General features: G+C 45.3%; 1 protein-coding gene across 1 annotated transcript in view; it reads left to right on the forward strand.

Moving 5' to 3' along the window:
- The window catches only part of PRPSAP1 (phosphoribosyl pyrophosphate synthetase associated protein 1), a 785,329-nt gene that overhangs the window by 305,076 nt on the left and 458,773 nt on the right, over nt 1-21,480 (forward strand). Inside the window, exon 3 of the mRNA XM_044068098.1 lies at nt 13,513-13,579. Within this exon, the coding sequence (XP_043924033.1) occupies nt 13,513-13,579 (67 nt within the window). The remainder of the gene's footprint in view (nt 1-13,512; nt 13,580-21,480) is intronic.

A 21,480-nucleotide genomic window follows, 5' to 3' on the forward strand; every position in this document is an offset into this window, starting at 1 on the left:
ACATTATGAGTTGCTTCAGGCGGATATTCCCAAACCATCTGCAGGTCCTAGATTGTTGGCTGCCTTGTTAGACACTTTCATTGCTGCTTCCTCCTGCTCCTAAGAAACCTGATAGGGTCTGTAATGTCCCTTCGGATTGTCAATTTTTATTCAATTTTTATTTGTGTCCTTCTGCTGATCCTGCTATGGTATCGGTTTCTTCTGACAAACCTTCTAAGCTTTTGTCCTCTTCCAAACTTTTGCTGTCTGATAAGGATAGTAGGGCAATGGAGAGGACTGGTAAGATTATTTAGACTGCTTCTACTATGGTCTTTAGGGCTACTCATTTTTAGACCCACATGACCAGGTATGCTCTGGCCTTGATTGTCCAGGCTTGTTAGGTTATTTCTGACCTCCCTGATTCTGAAGGCAAATCATCTGCCGTATCTGTTTTAGGTTCTATTTCTCAAATGTCTCACCATTCTGTCAAGGTAGCTATGATGCTGCTGATGCCTCTTCCAGGGCTGTGGCTGTTGGGTCTGTCATGAGGCGTTATTCTTGGCTTCATCTCCAGTCTTGCCCGAGGACATTAAGGCCAAGTTGTTGGATGCTGCTTTGGATAATGAACATCTTTTTGGGAATGCTGCTGCTGACCTGTTTGTCTGTTCAAGAGAAAGGCAAAGCTTTGCAGGACATTAAACATTTTTTTCTCTCCTATCCCTAAGTTCCAGAGGAATTACCCCTCTAAATCTGCTTTTGTCCACAGGCAACCCCACCAGTCCTCCATGGGCAGGAAAGGTGGTAGGCGAGCCTCCTCTGCTGAGGCTTCTCAGACTTCTGTGGCCCAGAAGCCTCCTTTATCTGACAAGTCTGCTTCTCTTTGACAGTTTGCCCAGACACACACACACACACACACACACACACACACACACACACACACGCACACACACACACACACACACACACGCACACACGCACACACACACTTGTAAACCAGGTTTCTTTGTCCCTTCAGCTTTCCCTTTGTCTTCTCATCTCTTCAGACTCTTGGGTTCTTTCTACTATCTGTCAGGGTTGCTTCACAGTGTGTAAGTCACTCCCTCCGTTTTCAGGGATTCCTCAACCTCCTCTATAGCAGCTTCCTCATTTCCAGGAGGTCCTAGGGTCCCTGGAGATCCAAGGATCCATTCAGCCTGTTCCCCCTTCCCAAATGGGAAAGGGTTTTTACTCTAGGATATTCCTGGTTCTTCAAAAGAAGGGCACTTGGAGATCTATTCTGGATCTCTCCTTTCTTAAGGTCCCCTCTTTTTGGATAATTTCTCTTCAAACCTTGTTTCTCTTTTACTACCCCAATCTTTTCTGGTATCTTTGGATCTGAAGGATGCTTAGCTTCATATCCCCATTCACCCTCTTTTTGGGAAGTTTTTACATTTATCTGTTTCTTGTTCTCATTCTCAGTTGTCTGCTTTGCTCTTTGGCCTCTCTACTGCCTGAATGGTATTCACAAAATGTCTAGCTCCCGTGATTACTTTCTGCAGGCTTCAAAGCATTCAGAGTTTTTGTTATCTAGATGACCTGTTGCTTCAGGCACTTTCTCTCACTCGCCTCTTGCAGGATCTGGAGTTCACATCTCTCTTCTTCAGAGTCTGGTTTTCACTGTCAACTTCCAAAAGTCTGTCCTGACTCCCTCTCAGGATCATGTGTATCTGGAATGCAGGATTCAGATTGTGCCAATATTGACTTCTCTTTCTCCTCCAGAATTTTTGCCATTGACGGCCTTCCTTCAGTCTTTTATTCCTCTGACTGCCATTCCAGCCAGAGGGTTTGTCCAGGCGATGGGATTCATGGTATTTTCTATTCTAGTGCTCCTTCTTGTCGGACTGCATATGAGGAAGGTTCAATGGAATCTCAAGTTGGTTTGGCTGCAGCATTACCACCCTCTGGATTTCAGTGTACCTCTCCTTCCTTGTCTAAAAAAGGATTTTGAGTGGTGAATTCAACAGTTTGCTCTTAACCCAGGCCGGCCCTTTCAGTCTGCATTCCCTTCTCAAGAACTGTTCGCTGATGCCTTAGACATGAGGTGGGGGACTTCATGTGAAAGTTCAGGGTCTCTGGCCCCCTTACTGAAAGTCAGACCATATCAACATCAAAGAAATGAGAGCTCTGATTCTGTCCCTTCAAGCTTTTCACCCCATGTTCTCTCCAGGCCCCTTGAAGGTGTGTACAGTCAACATGACAGTGATGTGCTATGTCAACAAGCAGGGAGGCAAAAAAATCGTATCTCCTTTGCAGGATGGCTCTTCAGGCTTGGGAAGTTGTTCTCAGTTATCAGTTAACTCTTCAGGCAGTCTGCATTCTTTCAGAGCACAATCTTGTGAATGGATGCTTCACAGGGACATGTTTGTGGACGTCATCAATCAGTAGGGTATTCATCAGTTCTTTTTGCCTCCCCTCTGAACAGGCAGCTCCCTCTCTTCTGTTCCAGAGTGCCATGCCATCTGGCATGGAAGAAGGATGCCCTCTCCTTTCCTTGGAAGGGGTGTTTCTTTATGCTTTCCCTCCTCTTCCTCTGCTTCCAAAAGTCCTGCAGAAGATTCAGCTGGACTCCCCAGAAATCTTGCTAGTGACTCCCTCTTGTCCAAGACAGCACTGGTTCCCCCTCTTAATGCATTTGGCCAGGGGCAGTCATCGCAAGGTACCTCACCGGTTGGATCTCCTCACACAAGACAAAGGGATCTGTCATCCATCCTCACTTATCCACTCTTTAACTGACACTGTGCATGATAGTTTTGATCTCTTTCAAGGCACCTTTTTTCTGAGGACATGTTCAGGGTTTTACTGGAGGCAAAGAAACCCTCAACTAAAAAATCGTATATGTCCAAATGAAAAAGATTTTCTGTCTGGTGCCATGCTCATAACCAGGACCCTGTTTCATTGGGGTCCCTTTGGTCCTTTCCTATTTGTGTGAGTTGCTCCAGTGTAGCTTGGCCTATCCTTCTGTGAAGGCCCATTTGTCAGCCATTTCTGCTTGTTTGGCCTTGAATCCTCCCTTGGCTTCTCGTTTTGAGGTCAATTTCTTAAAGGTGTCCTGCATCTTAGGCCTCCAAGGAGACCTGTTCTTCCTCCTTGGGACCTTAATTTTGTTTTGACGAAATGGACTGTGGTTCCTTTTGAGCCTGCAGATTCTGCTTCTTTAGCTCATTGTACCTGGAAGACTGTTCTGTTGTTGGCTCTTCTACTTTGAGGGTTTCTGAGCTCCAGGCCCTTACGGCCGTTCCTCCCTTTATTTTATTTATTTATTTTTTTAACAGGGACAGAATGTCCCTTTGTACTAATCATTCTTTTATGGTCAAGGAATTAAATTAGTTGTCCTTGAATTAGTCGGTACAACTCCCTTTCTTTTTCCCTTCTCCTCAGTCTGCTAGTGAGAGGGTCTTGCATACCTTGGATTTGCACAGTCAGTTTGGGTATTGTTTGGATAAAACTAAGGCCATTTGCAAGTCTAACCAGCTTTTTGTTTCCTTTCATTCCAGGGCATTGTATTTGGCTGTTTTTAAGCAAACCATCTCCTCCTGGATATCTAAGGCCATTTCTTTTACTTGTTTTTTCATAGCAAATCTATGTCTACTTCTGTTAGAGCTCATTCAACTAGGGCTGCTGCCTCTTCTGGTTCTTTCTTCAAGGGGTTGGACACAAATTCCATCCTTGAAGCTGCTTCTTGGTCTTTAGTGCATACCTTTATTAAGCATTATAAGTTGGACATGATTTCTAGGGCCAGAATAGATTTTACTATAACCACTATGTATGCATTTGTTGAAGGCTATTCTCAGCCTTTCACCTCCCACTCTGTTTTTTTGAACGTCTCTTCTTATCCTGCAACAGTGATGTAAAAGAACATGGTACAGTTGTCTAACATCGTACCATAACAGTAGATGTCCTTCTCTTCATTCTTGCAGTATTCACTCCCTCCCTCCAACCCCCTCTTGTTTGTTCTTGTTTTTTTTTTTTTGTTTTGGATTCCCTTCTTGCTGAGGGTCTCCCCTTTTTCTTCTGCACTTTCTTCTTCTGGATGTGCATGGTTTTCTTTGTCCTGTGGAGACTGTTCTGTACTTGGGCAATTCAGTTTTGTGTAACTGTGTCCATACATCACTTTTATGTCCTCTGCCCTGGGCGGGGAGCACATGTGTGACATATGGTGCATACAAGATCACAAGGCTTTGGGCAACTGAACAAATGTCATACTGCTCTAGGCAGGACATCCTTGTGGTAAAGAATACTGCAACAGTAAAGATAGGGCATCTACTGATGTTAAGTTGTCTATCTCGCCTTCATTCTTGCTGGATGGGTTCTCTAAAAGCTCGAGAGTTGGTTCCACCGGCTCGAGGCTGCCCCTGTATCCCACAATGCTATGCGTGAATTACCTCAGATCTCGTTTGCCGCTACAGCGATCGAGGTGTTTTTCTACCGGCTCCAGGTTAGTCAAAGTTAGATTAGTTTAATAACTTTAAACTTACAGTAGCTTAGTTTATTTCTTTTTTACCCTTAGTGTAGTGGATATTCTCCGTTCTACCTTTTATCCAGCCTTTTTCTCAAGAACTAATAAGTTCTTTCCGGGCCCTTCCATCCCTCCCTTAAGGTGTGTATGTGTTTTGGTTAAGGAATATTTAACTTAACTTACCTTTCAGAAGTTTTGTTTTAAATAATTCTACTTAGACTTCTATCAGTGTAATCTGTGTGTGTGTGTTTCTGTGTGTGATTACACTTCGGTTCCTTGAGTATGTCCAAGGATTCAAAGGTCTCAGGCTTCAAGAAGTGTGACTCGTGCTGTCAGAAAATGTCTCTGACAGGCGGTCACACTTCTTGTGTGTTGCCTGGGACGGACTCTTGTGCTGTATGCCATGGCTTCAGCCCTAGAGTCCTGCAGGAAGAAACAAACTCATATTAAGGGTTTGCTTAAGCCTGAAGGTTCCCTTTCTGTTACATCGGAAACCTTCTAAGGCTTCCAAGACCTCGGCTCCAGCTTCAGAGTGCCTGCTGCTTCATCGGCTCCGGCTGGAGCCGATGAGTCTTGACTGCAGTATCTGTGGTTCCCTCGGCTCCGGCGGGCGAGGCATTAAATTCCTGGATCGGCTCCGATCAGACCATCGGAGCCGACATCTAGAAAGAGATCGAGGTCACCGTCCCTTGGCTCCGTTCATTCGGCTCCAGCGTCTCCCTTGCTGTCTGAACGGAGCCACAGATCTCACTCCTCCAGGTCATCGAGGCTCTCAGATCACGACCTCCAGAGGGTAGTGAGTCTACTTTTAAAGTCCGAGGCACTGGCCCAAATGCTCCAGAGCCCGACTCATCAGTCGATGCCTCAACTTATTCCTATAGATATTCCTCCTCCGACTCCTTTGAGTTCGGGGACCGAGACTGTGGTAGTGTCGGAGCCGATACAATTGTCTTCGGCTGGCTCCGATTTCTTCTTTTGAAGAATCTCGGCCGGCTTCCCTCGTCGGCTCCGAGGGTGAGTGGCATCGGACCCTTGTCCGACCCCCTCTCCCTCTTGGTGCGCTGGTGAGTTCGGCTCTGACATCGGCCTCGGAGCCATCTCTGTCGGTGCCGAGGGAGGTTCTCAGCTTCTCGGAATGGGGACCTCTGGATCTGCCAGACAGGGGTGCGTTCGAGGTCATGCAGAGTGTGTTGGAGCCTTGTTCGACTCCACAGTCGGCTCCGTCCGCCCCTCCCTCTTCGGTGCCTTTGGTTATGTCGACTCACTCCCTCATCCCAGACCGCAGAGAGCCAGCTCCTCAAGAATCCCCTGTGGGGATCTCATCCTCTTCCGAGGCCTCCCCTGAATTGGCAGGGGAGCCCCCTAGGAAGAGAAAGTGTAAGAGGAAGCACATAGACTCACCTGAGTCTGTCACCTCTGACACAGATTTAGAGGATTCGAGGGTTCCCGTCTGAAGATGTCTCTTTAGACATTCTAGAGATCCTGAAACAGAGGGAAATTGGCCAGCCCTTAACCCTGGAGGATGAATCTGTGTATCTTGAGGCGTTTGGCTCTCGCCCTTCCACCTCCTGGGTGTCCCCCCTTGATCCCTCATGCAGGTGGTGGCAAAGAAGGCTTGGGCGGCTCCTGATTCAGTGGACCCTACCCCAGGAGACCTTCCAAATTTATAACAGCACCAACTGACAAACAATTTCTCACAAAGGTGTTTCTGTGGATGCTATGGTGGTAGCTGCTGCCACCAAGAAGGAACTAGCTGATCCTTCAGTGCCTGTTCATCCCCTAACAAAGAATCTAGGTCTATGGGCAGGTATGGGAAGCGGATGTTCTCGTCAGCGACCTTTGCAATGCGTTCTGAACTACCTATGCCATTTCACCCGTCTCCAGAGACTTGATCAAGGAAGCGAGTGAGATGTTGAAGGATACTACAGCTGCAGATTTTCAGGACAAAATGAACACCCAGCTGACTACCCTTAATTCGATAGCTAACTCCTCCATGCCTCCTTTCATATGCGGCTGATGGAGCGAGTAGGGCAGGGACAGGTGTTGCTTACGCCCGGCATGCCTGGATGCGACTATGCAATTTTGCGGACCCCTTTAAACGTCTTTCACTAACTCCCGTTCGATGGATCATCTCTTTTTGGTCCTCAAGTGAAAGAAACCTTGACTAGGTGACGGATGGCAAAACTCTATCTGCCGTCAGAGTCCGTTTTCTACTCCTTCTAGACCTTACCCCAAAGGCCAGAAAAGTGGGAAAATGTGGTTCAAACAGTCTCAAGGGAATTTGCCTGGCGCACAGAGTCGGTTCCCCTCCAGAGGCAGAGGAGGGAACAATAATAGAGGCAGAGGAGAACCAGGGCAATCGAGAAACCTTTTCCGATAAGCCCTTTCAGCATCCCTGGTGTTGCCCGACTGTCCACCCGGAGGCAGTCGGAAGATTGTCACTGTACCCAGAAGCCTGGCTATCCCTGACTCAAGACAAGTGGGTACAGTCCATCATTTCGAAGGCTATTCCATTCCCTTCATTCGCATCCCAAACCAATCAAAAATCCTTTCCAGATGTTCCACCGCTCAAAGGGATCTTGCAGCTTTGGAAATTTCAAAGCTGCTTGCAAAACAATTCAACCAGTTCCAGCAGACCAACTAGGATCGGAATCTACTCCAGGTTCTTTTAGTTCCAAAGAAAACAGGGGACTGGAGACCAATTTTGGATCTCAGTATCTTGAACAAGTCAGTCAAGAAAACAACATTTCGGATGGGCACGCTGGAGTCCATCCGCCCCCTATTGGGAAAGAAAAACTGGATGTCCTCTATAGACCTTCAGGATCGTACTATCACATAAAATGAACAGGCGCTCCAGAAGATTCCTCCGCTTCAGGCTGGGAACCAGTCATTTTCAATTCAGGGCCCTGCCCTTTGGTCTCACCACTGCCGCCCGGGTGTTTACCAAATGCATGGCGGTGGTAGCTTCTCAGCTGAGGCGGCAAGGATTCCAGGTGTTTCCATATTTGGACGACTGGCTCCTCACAGCTCCCACCAAGCATCTTCTTCTAATGGCCAGGGACTACACCTTTCGCATTTGTCAAAAGTTAGGCATTTCAATAAATGCGAAAAGTCTGTTTTGTACTATTACCTTCATAGGCAAATCTAGACACAGTCAACATGTCTGAGACTAACACATCAGAGAATAGCAGACATACACAAACTGGTCTCGCTCCTCTTCAGCAGCAATAGAATCAAAGCCAGGTTAGTTCTGAAAGTGTTGGGGATTATGGCTGCCATGCCTCTGCTTCCATTAGCCAGATTCCACATGAGAATCCTTCAATGGATGCTCTTCGCAATGGTCATACCAGCAACTTCCGATGTCCCACACCATTATGATCGCAAACATGCAGAAAACATCTTCTGTGGTGGATGTCTTCCCTCAGCTCTTATTGGGAAGACCCTTTGTTCCTTCCTCCGGTTGCTACTCTGACAGCGGACGCCTCCCTGATCGGGTGGGGGCATTATCAGGGCAGAACTGTCCAGGGCACTTGGCAACCAGGCGAATGCCACTTGCACATAAATGTTCTAGAGATGAGAGCAGTGCTTTTAGCATTGCAAGCCCTTCAAGACTCTCTTCCCTTGGGAGGCGGACAATATGTCCGTGGTGTGGTATATCAACAAACAAGGCGGAACCAGGTCCTACCCCTGTGTCGAGAAGCACTCAGACTGTGGCAATGGGCGATTTCTTCTCAGCGTTTCTGATCATCCCGGAAGTCCAATCAAATCGGACAAGTTGAGCAGAGCTATCCTCATGCCTCACGAGTGGTCTCTGAAAGACTCTGTTGTGAGAGAAATTTTCTCAAGTGGGGTCAGCCTTGCTGCGACCTTTTGCTACTCCCCAAAACAGCAAGTGCAGAGATTATTTCACCCTATTCCCTTTACCAGGTCAGCCCAGCAGAGGCGCTCTAGTCCACGTTTGGCCCGGGGACTTCTGTATGCATTTCCTCCTTCCCACTAATCTCTCAAGTGATACAGAAAGCTATCGCTCAGAAGGCCTCGTTGATCCTCATTGCTCCTTACTGGCCTCGACAGGTTTGGTTCCCCTTTCTACATCATTTTCTGTTGGGCGACCTTGGCATCTGGACCTAGTTCAGATCTTTTGATCCATCAGTCGGGTCAGTTTCATCGCTCCCTCCCTCTCTGAACCTCACTGCTTGGTTCCTCCAATTCCAACCTTAGCCAGGCTTCCTCAAATATCTCACTCTGTTCGAGATATTTTGATAGCTTCCCATAAATCTTCCACTAGAAAGATTTATTTGAGTAAGTGGAAACGTTTCGCCTATTGGGCTCAAGGAAGGGACATAGATCCTTTCAATGCTTCCATCCAAATGGTCCTTGATTTTCTAGCTGAACTCTTCCATGCAGGTTCATCTCCTTCTACTCTTAAAGTTCAACTGGCAGCTATTTCTAACTTTCATGTGGGCATTTCAGAGTCTGCCATAATGTCCCACAAGCTTTGCAAAGCTTTTTTGAAAGGAGTTTTTCTTCTCAGACCTCCTATAAGAAATCCTCCTCCTCTTTGGGACCTAAATTTAGTTCTTAGTTCTTTGATTCTTCCCCCTTTCGAACCTGCAGCCTCCTGTTCTTTAAAATTGCTATCATGGAAGACTCTCTTTCTGGTAGCTATTACTTCAGCTAGAAGAGTTTCAGAACTTCATGCACTCAGCTGTCGACCTCCTTATCTGTTGTTCCATAAGGACAGGGTATCTTACCAACCCGTCCTTTTTACCTAAGATAGCCTCGTCTAACCTAAATCAAAGCATTGACCTCCTGTGTTTTTCCAGAATATTCTAATAGGTCTGAACAAAATTGCATTGGCTAGATGTTCATCGTCAGTTAAGGTACTATTTGGATAGAACCAAACAATTCAGAAAATCTGACCAGCTGTTTGTCTCCTATGCAGAAGGCAGAAAAGGACTTTCAGTTTCAAAGGTATCATTATCTAGATGGCTAACATCTCTGATTTCCCTTGTTTATGAAATTAGACACCAAAAGCTGCCTAACAAACCTAAAGCCCATTCCACCAGAGCTTTGGCTACTTCTATAGCCTTCCAAGACAGACTGCCTATTGACACCATTTGTGCAGACTTGGGCTACTCCTCACACTTTCATTTCTCATTATAAGTTGGATTTAGCTTCTAGGCATAGAGCTAACTTTGGTTCCACTGTTCTCAAGAGTCTGTTCCGTTAGGCCACCGGGACAAGGTGCTAGGGGCGGTCCCATCCAGCAAGAATGAGATAGACAACTTAACATATAGAAGTTATGTTCTTACCATAGCGTTCCATGTTAGTTGTCTTCTTCCCTCCTTCCCCTGGCCTGGACAGACCTAGAGGAGTTTGATTGTGACCTCTACCTCTTGGTATATGCTCTGCTGTGCATATTTCCTAGAGTCAGGCTTAGGTCACCCTTTCTCTTCCCCTTGTTTTTGAGGTGGAAATTTTCCAGTATTCCTGGTTGTATTTTTAGCTGGGCCTAGCTCACAAACGAGATCTGAGGTAATTCACGCCTAGCATTGTGGGATATGAACCAACTCTCAAGCTTTTATCCAGCAAGAAAGAAGAAGACAACTAACCTGGAACGTTATGGTAAGAACATAACTTCTATTTATGGTAAGATTTTACACAACTGTATTTTATCTGACGAAGTTAGCTCAGACTCTGTCGGACCAGTAGAGTCTCTGATCTGAACCATAGGCGTCGACTCTGACAGGGGAGGATCGGATCCAAGTCTTTGGATTCTTTCCTTCCTTTAAGAGCTTTGACAGTTGAAATTTTGGCTCTAACATAAGCCTCGGGTCCCTGCCAAATGGTATCTAGGGATGAGCCATTGTCTGGAGTTTAAGCTCCTTCAGCGAGGTGCCCCTGATCTGTGTTGAGCTTGGCATTTGAGGCTTTCAAGAGAGTATTCTTGCACCCTAGACAGAAGTCTGCCTTTTCAGAATCTGAACTAACCATTCCCCATAGGATTTTCAAGGGTCTGCAGCCTACTCTACTTGTCCCGTTGGGACAGTCCGTTTCCAAGATCCTTGAGTCAGTTTTCCTGGGAGAGACTGTCAGCTTCTGAGTCCTCTCCTGAATAACCCACAGAAGAGGTATACAGGAAGCTCAGGTGCAAAAGGAGACACTTGGATTCCGCTAAGGAATCCCCTGCCCACCTCACTGACTCAGAGGGAGAAAATTCTCCCAGCTCCCCCATTGTGGACATCTCATTCAGAGAGATTCTCGAAGTTCTCAGACAGAAAGATAATTGGTCCTTCCAAGTGCCTTTTCTTAAAGACTTGAGGCTTTCGGTTCTGGTTCTTGTACTTCTTGGGTACTTTTCCTCGACTGATGAGATGGTAGATCTGATCTCCTATTGGGCATGGAAGGAGTCAGATACAGCTGAGTCTGTTCCCAAGCAGCCTAACACATTTTTGGCTGCTCGCAAAGACCATTTCCATTGGAGCAAGGGACCTGCAGTAGATTCCATGGTAGTGGCAGCAGTCACAAAGAAGGAACTTGCAGAAAAACGTATCTCTGTCCATCAACCAAATAGATAATCATGTGAGTTGGATAGATTTGGGGAACATTTTTATACCTCATCTACTTTTTCTGAGAGAGTGCTTAATTACTTGGCGATATTGCTTATTTCTAGTCAAAGAAAATCAAATCTCTCCCAAAGACCTTCTGTGGATCAAAGAAAATCTATTGATTCACAGAGGCGCTGGATAAGGACTGTAGGGTAACAACCTGTGAATCAATAGATTTTCTTTGATCCACAGAACGTCTCTGGGAGAGATTTGGTGATTTCCTTGTGGACAGACTTGCGGATTTAATTGAATCTAATAAAATCCTGAGCTACACCCAGTTCATTCACTGGAGTTCATTAGAGCACTTAGGATACAAAACTTCAGATAGCAAAGCTCCCACAGACAAGTCCAGGAAGTCTTATCCCACCAGAATCCACCAGCGAAACTAATTATTTGCTGTCTGGGCCCCATGGCAGCCTCTTCACACTAATCCCCTTAGCCAGATTCTACATGCGGGTATTTCAGTGGCCTCTGGCAGTTCAGTGGTCACTCAGGAAACGGCCCATGTCCTTTTGAGTATCACTAACAGACGTTTGCTAAGCACGCATGTAATGGTGGCTAGAATTTCAATATGTTCTATAGGGATACATTTTCATTCTTCCTTTCCCTGAAGCCGCAGTGACCATGGATACTTTCCAACTGGGGTGGAACATTATATGTGAAAGACTGTCTTGTGTGTGATTTCTGTCTAGACAGACAACATGACAGTTCTTTGACACATTAACGTAGAGGAACCAGATCTTATCTATTGTGTCAAGAGGCCATGAAAGTGTGGTATTAGATGATATCTTCTTGACGCTTTCTAACAGCTATGCATATCCTAGGGAAATCCATTATCCTGACAGGTTGAGCAGGTCTGTCCTACTCCCTCATGAGTGGTCCCTCAATTCATAAGTAACACAGTGGATTTTTAGCCATTGGGGCTGACCTTGTTACGACCTCATCACCTCTCCTCACAACATCAAATGCAACAAGTTTTTAACTCTAATTCCCTGAGAAAGGTAGTAACCCAGAGATGATCTAATGCACCCTTGGTCCTGGGACTCTTTTATGCCTTTCCTTTGATGCCGTTGCTTCCAAAGTTTCTACAGAAAGCATCTGCAATGAAGGTCATATTCATCCTCATAGCCCCTTACTGGCCTCTCCAAGTGTGGTTTCCCTTCCTCTGGCCTCATGTAGTCCACCCTCCATGGATAATGGGCTTGGACCCAGATCTTCTTTCTCACCAGACAGGGTCGCCTCTCCCAAGTATTCAGTCCATCAAACTGACCCCATAGTTTCTTCAATTCCAATGATGATTTAACAGTCTATGTTTTTATCTTTAGTTGTTCACATTTTGCCCTCTTCCCAGACACCCTCTACTAGGAAAATGTACAAGAGCAAATGGAAATTTCTGTTTTGGGCTGACAAACTTGATCTGATATAGTTTGCTGTCTGCATGGTGATTAGGGGTAGGGGGAGGAGCCTGAGCATCGGATATGAAGCTTAGAAGTGACTAAAGTCAGATCTGAGATTTGATCAGAAGCCTGTACATTGACAAAAGATGGAAATAGACAACACAGATCTATCATTGTGATGAGTTCATAACTTTCATTTTTACAACACCAGCAATTGCAGATTTGTTACACACTACCACCTCTAGAGTTGCTTGCATTTTCACTATTTTTGCTTGTGAAGAATGTGTTACAGAGATTCTCATACCTCTGAATTTAAAACTTGCATTGATATTTTTGCAGGTAACCTGTAATACAGCCATTGGTTCAGTGTAACTTACAAATGTGTTTCTAAAATGGTAGCTACATTTTTTTTTATTTTAACTTTATCAGGTCTTCAGTACCATTGGCACCAGATGCTGTTATATAAAGTAATTGTTGCACTGATGTAGCCTTGTCTGCAGTTGTGACCATCGTTCACTACTATACAGACACGATTTCGACTCTCCATGGAGAAGGAAATACCCTGAGCTGAGCAGTGTTTCTCTTTTCTTCCCACCAGTGCCATTGGCTTAGTTAGTTAGTTGTAGCAGTTGAATTATTTTAATTATAAGATTTTCCAGATCTGTCTTTAGAACATTAAACAATGTTCTAACTTAAAAGTATTTGTCTTGGAAACCAACATTGGTCATTGATGTAACATCAAGCAGGAGCTTTTTTATGTGAAGCCATTTTAACTTTGCTTCCATAGTTGCATAAGGAAATGTGGTCCTTAGAAAACACCCATATTATCTAATCGTTTTTGTTACGTTAATTGTGCCAGTAGTTTTGCTTTGGGGGTACAAGCTATGTCGTGTTGCAGTCGGCCTTTGAGGAAATTGTAGCTGCATTCTGTATGTTCTTTCTGCCATGTAGCTGCATTCTGTATGTTCTTTTTCTGCCATCTGGTACTTTTTAATTTTGCATTAATGTTATTTTTTTTTCTCTCTTGCAGAAACAAAGGTTGAGATCCAGGAATCTGTTCGTGGCCAGGATGTCTTTATCATTCAAACTATTGCCAGGTATTTTTTTTAAATGTTTTGCAGCATTCCATGTTGTAAAAGGCAGAACTGGCAAGTGTCACTTTACAAAAACTTAATCAAACAAATTTGTTTGTTTTCTAACTAAGTAATATTCACAATATTCAGCATACTCTAGAGAATATGCAACAGAGATATCCCTCTATTCCTCTGTTGCAGTATTCTTCACATGGGGGAGTTGTCTGCAAAAATGACCTGATGTCAGCCAGTATACATAATACTTTTACTGCTTACAGTTGCCTGGTACGTCGCATGTAGGCTGCTATTGGACACAGGCCATAAATGTGACATATGCACACACCATCCTCAGAAATTCTTTGCCACTAGTCCGAATGCTTCACCCGTACGTATAGTCTGCTCACCAAAGTGGTTGTTTCAGATAAGTGCCCCATTGGGGAATACTTTCTTTCCTTTTTCTGCTGTGGTTAGGTTTAATGTCATCAAAGAAAGGCAAATGCTAATGTGGACGTCAGATTCCACATAAAGATAATCACCAACAGTGTCTTTTTTTGTCATGGACCTACCCACAATTGTAGATCTTGCCCTATTTGCCAGGCCTTTGTGCCTAAAACTTTGAGAAGTAGGTTATATTCCCTTTCAGTATATTTGGAGAATCAGTCCTTGAAACTGCTTATAAAAAGCGCAATGGAGGGCACCCCAGGGCCTGAGGCTGAATCACTTGTGAAGCAGATAGCCAGGAAGTCTAGGCCTGAGGCTTCAGCTGCCCCCCCCCCAGCGGCGGACATCTCTCCCAAGGCAGTTGTTAGTCCAGAGAAATGTTCAGCCCCAATGTCCACAGGCCAAGCCTGTAACAGTGTCACCTTTGATCAGGATGACAGCATGTTCTTGGAGTTACCGCAAGCATCCAATGCAGAAACAAGGGGGGGCCTAGACATGTAATCACCAAGGGTCCTAGAGGGATCTCTCAAATATTGGTTAGAGAGGATACGGATTTAGACATTATTGAATCTAGGCCTACATCCGGCCCTCTGACCTTATACAGGACCGATCTGCAAGAAACAAAAAACAAGCATTTGTCACCTCCCTCAGATCCTCAAAAGGACTGGCAAAACTTTACATAGGGCATTGTCAATGCCCTTATGTCCCTTAGGCCTCCTCCAGGGATGTCAGTACCGGCCACACCCTGGATTATCTCTCCCCAGAAGAGGAGGAATCCTTAGAGGATGAGTCCCTAGCTTATTCATGTCAGATCCCCTCCCAATTAGATTATGCATCTCCAGAGGAGGATTCCAATGGTACGGATTCCTCAATGGATCTCCAGAGGAGGATTCCAATGGTACGGATTCCTCAATGGATCTCCAGAGGAGGATTCCAATGATACGGATTCCTCAATGGAGGAAATTACTTTCAGTGAGAACTTAGGTAAGATGAAGGAACATTTCAAGTGGGACAGTTGAGATGTCGAAGTACAAAAATATTACTACAAATTATTTCAGGTAGATGCTCCTAGTCCCTCAGCCGCATCTCCTGTCATACCCTCATTTTTAGATGCATTTGCATCTTCCAGTAGAACTCCTGGTTTCCAGCCTGCAGCACCTAAGAAACCAGACAGATTCTACAAGGTGCCTGGAGACTGTAAGTTTCTTTTGAAAGCCCCTTCTGTCATTACGGTGGCTTCTGATAAGCCCTCAAGGTTACTTCCCTCCACCTCCCTTCTCCCCTCTGACAAAGATAGTAGACATATGGAGAGGTTAGGCAAAAACTGTACACTTCTGACATTCTTGCTTTTAGGGCTATCAGTTATCAAACACAGATGACTAAATACACCTTGGAACTTTTGTCCCAACTTTCAAAAATTATTTCAGATTTGCCTGACTCAGAATACAAGTCTTTGGCTTCATCCTTGCTTGGGGCATTCTCTCAGGTGGCCCGCCATTCAATAAAATGTAGTTATGATGCTGTGGAGGCTTCAGCTAAGGCAGCTGCCACAGGTTCTGTCCTGAGACGATTTGCTTTGTTGAGAATTCAGCCTTTGCCAGAGGACATTAAATCCAAGCTTATAGATGCGCTTCTGGACAGTTCCGCCCTATTTGTGCCTGCTGTTGAGGGATTGTTTAAAACCTTATAGGAGAAGGGTAAGGAGATGCAGGAACTGAAACGCATCCTGGTTTCCCTTGTACCAAAATTCCAAAGGAATTATCCTTCTAAACCTGTGTTTATTAGAAGGTGGTCACGGGCCCCTCCAGCCCTATTTCCTCTGATGATCCCACAGGCCTTTATGGCCTCCATAGACATCAAGGATCCTTACCTACACATCCCCATTCATCCCAGTTACAGAAAATGTTTACAATTCTCTGTAGCCTCTTGGCAATTTCAGTTTTCTGCCTTACCTTTTGGTCTTTCCACAACCCAAGGGTGTTCATGAAATGCCTAGACCCAGTTATTGCTTACTACAGACTTCAGGACATTCAGGTCTTCCCATACTTGGACGACCTTCTCTTTTAATTAGTCAGTCCAGGAGCTGCAGGGCGCAATCTAAGCTCTGCCATTTCTATCCTACAGTCTCTGGGTCTCATGATAAAGTACAAAAAATCTGCTCTCTCCCCATCTCAGGACTACATTTTTCTGGGATGCAGGATATAAATCGACCTTATGAAGGTCTCTGTCCTCACTCAGAAGGCTCAGGAACTCACTTCCTTTTTTTAATTCCTCTAACTCATATCACTGCCAGGAATTTTCTCAGAACTCTGAGCTTCATGGCATCCACCATCCCAATGCTTCCTCTGACAAAACTGCACACGAGAACACTACAGTGGTTACTGAAATCAATGTGGATGCAACATGCACATCCATTAGAGTTCACACATCCCTTTCTCCCTACCTTGAAGAGGGAGATTACCTGGTAGATTCAACAACTAACTGCCAGCCCAGGACTCCAACTCCCATCCTCTAACACCTGTCCAGGAAATGTTTACAGACACAGGATGGGGAGCAGCTTTCAGCTCCATAAAAGTACAAGGGATGTGGTCCACCTCTCAAAGAAGGGAATACATCAGTATAAAAGAAATGAGGGCACTGTTACTGGCTCTTCAGACCTTTCAGTCTCTCTTCATCCCAGGCCCTCTAAAAAAATTTCACAGACAACATGACCATTCTGTGCTATGTCAACAAGTGGGAAGGGACAAGGTCTTATCGCCTTTGCATACTAGCCCTGCAAGTGTGGGAGCTGACTGTCAAACTTTAGACCCCCATTCAGGCTGTATATATCCATTCCAGCCTGAATGTAGTGGCAGCCACCTTGAGCAGGCCTGAAACACAATCCCACAAATGGTTGCTCCATAGGGATGTGTTCCTGCACATTGTCCACCGATAGGCTACTACACAAATAGACCTTTTTGCCTCCTTCGTGAACAGACAGCTTCCACAGTTTTATGCCAAACATCCAAATCCTCTGGTCTGGAAGTTGGACACCCTCAAATTTTCATGGAAGGGGATGTTTCTGTATGCATTCCCTCCCCTTCCTCTCATTCTAAAAATCCTGCTAAAGATTCAGCAGGACAAACCAAAACTCTTGATGGTGAGTCCCTTTTGGACAAGATTCCTGCATTTAGCCAAGGGCAATCACCATAAGTTACCCCACCGAGTGGATCTTCTCACACAACAGGAACTCTCATCCATTCCCACTTGTCTACCCTTCAGCTGTCATTGTGGATGATAGCGTTTTAATTCCTTTTAGACATCTTTTTTCAGGGGACGTGCTTAGGGTTCTGCAGGAGGCTAGGAAATCCAATACTAGAAAATCTTATTTTTCCAAATGGAAGAGAGTTTCACTTTGGTTTCTCTCTTGTAACCTGGGCCCACTAACAGTGGAAGTACCACTAGTTCTCTGATACCTGTGTGAATTGCTGGATGCTGACTTAGCTTACTCTAAAGTGAAAGTGCACCTGTCGGCTGTCTCTACCTGCCTCTTTCTCCCCCCTTAGTCTCTAGATTTGAGGCTGAACAGTTGCTAAAAGGTGTCCTTCACATGAGACCTCCCAGCAAACCAGTTTCACCCCCCCCCCGGATCTTAACTTTGTACTGGAGAAACTGACCCCCCAACCCCTTTTGAGCCAGCAGCTTCTGCCTCCCTGAAATAACTTTGTACTGGAGAAACTGACCCCCCAACCCCTTTTGAGCCAGCAGCTTCTGCCTCCCTGAAATTCTGCAACTGGAAAACTATCTTGCGGCTTACACTCACCTCAGCCAGAAGGGTTTCTGAACTCCAGGCCCTTATGGTTTTTCCTCCTTTTTTGGGGTTCCAAAGAAACAGTGTGTCTCTTCGCACCAATCCTTCCTTTATGCCTAAAGTGGTAAATGAGTTGTTCCTCGACCAGTCTATTCATTTACTTACCTTTTTCCCTTCTTCAGAAAACTCTGCAGAGAGGGTTCTGCACACAGATGTGCATAGACAGCTTAGGTTCTACTTCGATGAAACAAAGAATATCAGGAAATCCAACCAGTTGTTTGTTTCCTTTCACTGTAGAGCTTTAGGATTTCCTGTCTCTAAGCACACTTTTTCCAGCTGGATCTGTAAAGCTATTTCCTTCTCCTATGAGCATCATGGAAAGAGCCTCCCTTCTGTTAAGGCACACTCTGCTAGGGCTGTTGCTTCCTGCAGTGTATTTCTCAAAGGAGTGGACACTAACTCCATTCTGGAGGTAGCTACTTGGTCCTCAGTCCATACCTTCTCCAAACATTACAAACTGGACAAAATTTCTAAATCTAGGGCAGGGTTTGCCAGGGCTATTTTCCATGGTTTCATGGAGAGCTCCACTGCTCCCACCACCTCCCTTTCCTCATGAACTTTGGCATTCTCCCTCATGTAAAGCATACTGCAACAGAGGAATAAACGGACATAGATTAGTTGTGTAAAATTTTACCATAACGATAGATGCCCTTCTGTTCCCTGTTGCAGTATTCTTATCCCTACCTCCTTCCCCCTGACTTTGTTCTTCATTGGATGTACTTAACCTACATACTTTCCTTAGATGGGCATTCCACCTGGGGCACTCAGTTCTGAGGAGGGTGCGTGCGTACGTTGATTTTACTGCCTGCATCCGATAGTAGTCAACGTGCGCTGTACTGTGCACCTCTAAGCAGTAAAAGTCTTTTGTATACAGGGCGATGTCGGGTTGTTTTGGCAGGCAGCTCCCCCATGTAAAGAGTAATACAACAGAAAAGAGAAGGACATCTATCATTATGGTAAGATTTTACACAATAAAAAGTCAAACTCAAGTCAAAGAATGTCAGAACTTGATTTAATAAAACAATAAAACAGACAAGCAAAGCTTTCGGGCTTAACCCTTCTTCAGTGCAACATACAGTGATAACAATTCTACTAACATTTAAATAGTACAATCAAATCGCATGACCACAACCAAATCACATGATGTTCATCGTGCTATGCTGCTGCAGTCATCACACTTGGGTTATCCTGCCGTCAGGCGGTCCCGCAGTCGGCCTGAATTCCAAAGCCTTGGTCCAGCGTCGGTTGTCGTCGCTTCTTCCCTGACGTCAGTGTGGCAGGGGTATAAAAGAGGCAGCCGATACCATTTTCTTCAGTCTGTCTTGCCGCGCGGTGCCTGAAGCAGAAGCAGTTCGCAAGTGCCGGTCGGCCAGCTCCTGAGATTTTCGAACAGAATTTCATCCGAAGTCTTCTATAAAGCTATGTACCCCGTTGGGGAAACTTTTCTTGCCTCAGACCGATGTCAGACAAAGTTAATAATTGTATTTCTTGTGGGAAGCAAATACCTCATAAGGATTTTCATTCTTATTACATTCCTTGCCTAGGCCCAGACCACAACGTTTCTGGTTGTCGGTTTTGCGCTAGGTTCAATAAATGCACTATTAAGCTTTGGACTGATACCGCCCGACATTATTTTGGCAGAAAATTCAACTACATTATGTCGTCGGAACCCCCGACTACTGCTATGTTTAAAAAACGCAAGGACAAAGACCGGCAGCCCAGACCTAGGCCAGATACCGAGGTCTCGGTTAGGCCTGCCGCCGGATCTTTGGTATTCAGTGAGGCGCCTACGCAGCCCCTGACTACCGCAGATTTAGAAAATACGACTACCTCTCAGTCAGAATCTACTGGGCCACTGGAGCTGGTTCCTCCACAACTCATGGACGCCAGCCCTGGCGGCGATCCGGAGACTATGGACAGGCCTTCGGTTTCAGAAGACATCTTTAAACCGACGACTCTCTCCGTTAAGTCATACGCTAAGCTTCCAAAGGTTAAGAAACCGGGTCCACAGACTCCCACACAGGCCCCTATGCCCAAAAAACAGATGCTCAAAATGGCGGAGGACCTGATTACCCTTATCAGAGGTTCCCAGCCCCCTCCTGACAAAAGGCCTAGACTGGAGGAAGAATGAACTCCTTCTGACCAGGAATCCATTTCCTCAGCAGACTCTGAGGAACAGGATTACCACTTCATCTCTATGAGGACTCAGATGCTGAGGAGTCTATTCCCTCTGTTTCCCCCCCTGAAGACTTCTCTTTTGGGGAAACCCTGCACACCATGGGAGAGCATTTCCACTGGGAAGGACAAGATTACTCTGACTCCAAGAAAAGACTCCGTGAGATTCTTCTTCTACCTCAGCCTAGGCCCCTAGCCATTCCTCCTGTTTTAGACATTCTGGATGATGTCTACACTGAATCCAGTCTAAATCCAGATTCCTTACCTCCAGCACCACCTAAACCAGACAGATACTATAGAGTCCCTGACTCCCACAAGTTCCTATATAAAAGCTCTGCTGCGGACCCAGAAACCATTTCCCAGGGTCCCAAAGGGGTTAAAGCCTCTACTGCTAAAAATCCACTACCTGCAGAAAGAGATTCCAGGGCATTAGAAAGATGGGGGAAAAAAGTGTATACCTCTGCCACTTTGGCCATGAGGGCATTAAACTGCCAATTCCACATGATTAAATACCAGCAGTACTTGCTTACTCAGTTAAAACAGAAAATGATCCCTCAAACAGATCAACTTGATTTCAAAGGAATGCAAGAGTTGTTACATGCAGCAGAACAAGTGGGAAAACATACCTTGCAGTGTGGTTTTGATTCTTTGGAGGCCTCATGCAGAGCAGCAGTCACAGGGTCTGTTATACGTAGACATGCTTGGCTAAAAGAGCAGACATTACCAGAACATGTCAAAGCAAAGTTACTGGACGCCCCTCTGCAAAAGGATGCGTTATTTGGTGTCAAAGCAGAGGAAGTTTTAAAAAAGATGGAAGAAAAGGCAAAATCTATGCAAACAGTTAAAGATTTCTTACAGGTATAACCTACTCGCTTCAGCAGAAACTGGCCATCAAAAAACTGGTCCTTTCCTGCTTCAGACAGACCCCAAAGGGGCAGGTACAGACGCCCTAGGGGCAGAGGCCAGGCACAAGGTACCTTCAGGCCTAGACAATGGCAAACAACAACTCAAAGAGGGGGAGACGACAGATCTCAACCCTTCAGAAAACAAACTCGATGACTTTCCTCTTTGCCTGCCAAGCAAAATTGCCCAGGCAGCACCTCTAGGAGGAAAACTGGCTCTTTTCCCACAAAATTGGCACATCATAACAAAGGACAAATGGGTTCTGGATATTATTACCCGAGGCTACAGATTTCATTTCCACACTTTACCACGGATGAGAGGCATGCCAAATCTGCCAGAAAACCAATGGGCAGAGGCACAAAAGCAAATTTCAGTCCTCATGAACATGAAAGCAATTCAAAAGGTACCTGCAAAAGCAAAGTCAAGGATTTTACTCAAGATGGTTTCTAGTACCAAGAAAGGACAAAGCTTGGAGACCCATCTTAGATCTTTCCATTCTAAACACGTACCTGGACATACCCAAATTCAAAATGCTCACACTATAGCAGCTTCTTCC

Source organism: Protopterus annectens, chromosome 4.part0 (assembly GCF_019279795.1).
Source record: "Protopterus annectens isolate FY-2018-M chromosome 4.part0, PAN1.0, whole genome shotgun sequence".
Taxonomy (NCBI): domain Eukaryota; kingdom Metazoa; phylum Chordata; order Ceratodontiformes; family Protopteridae; genus Protopterus; species Protopterus annectens.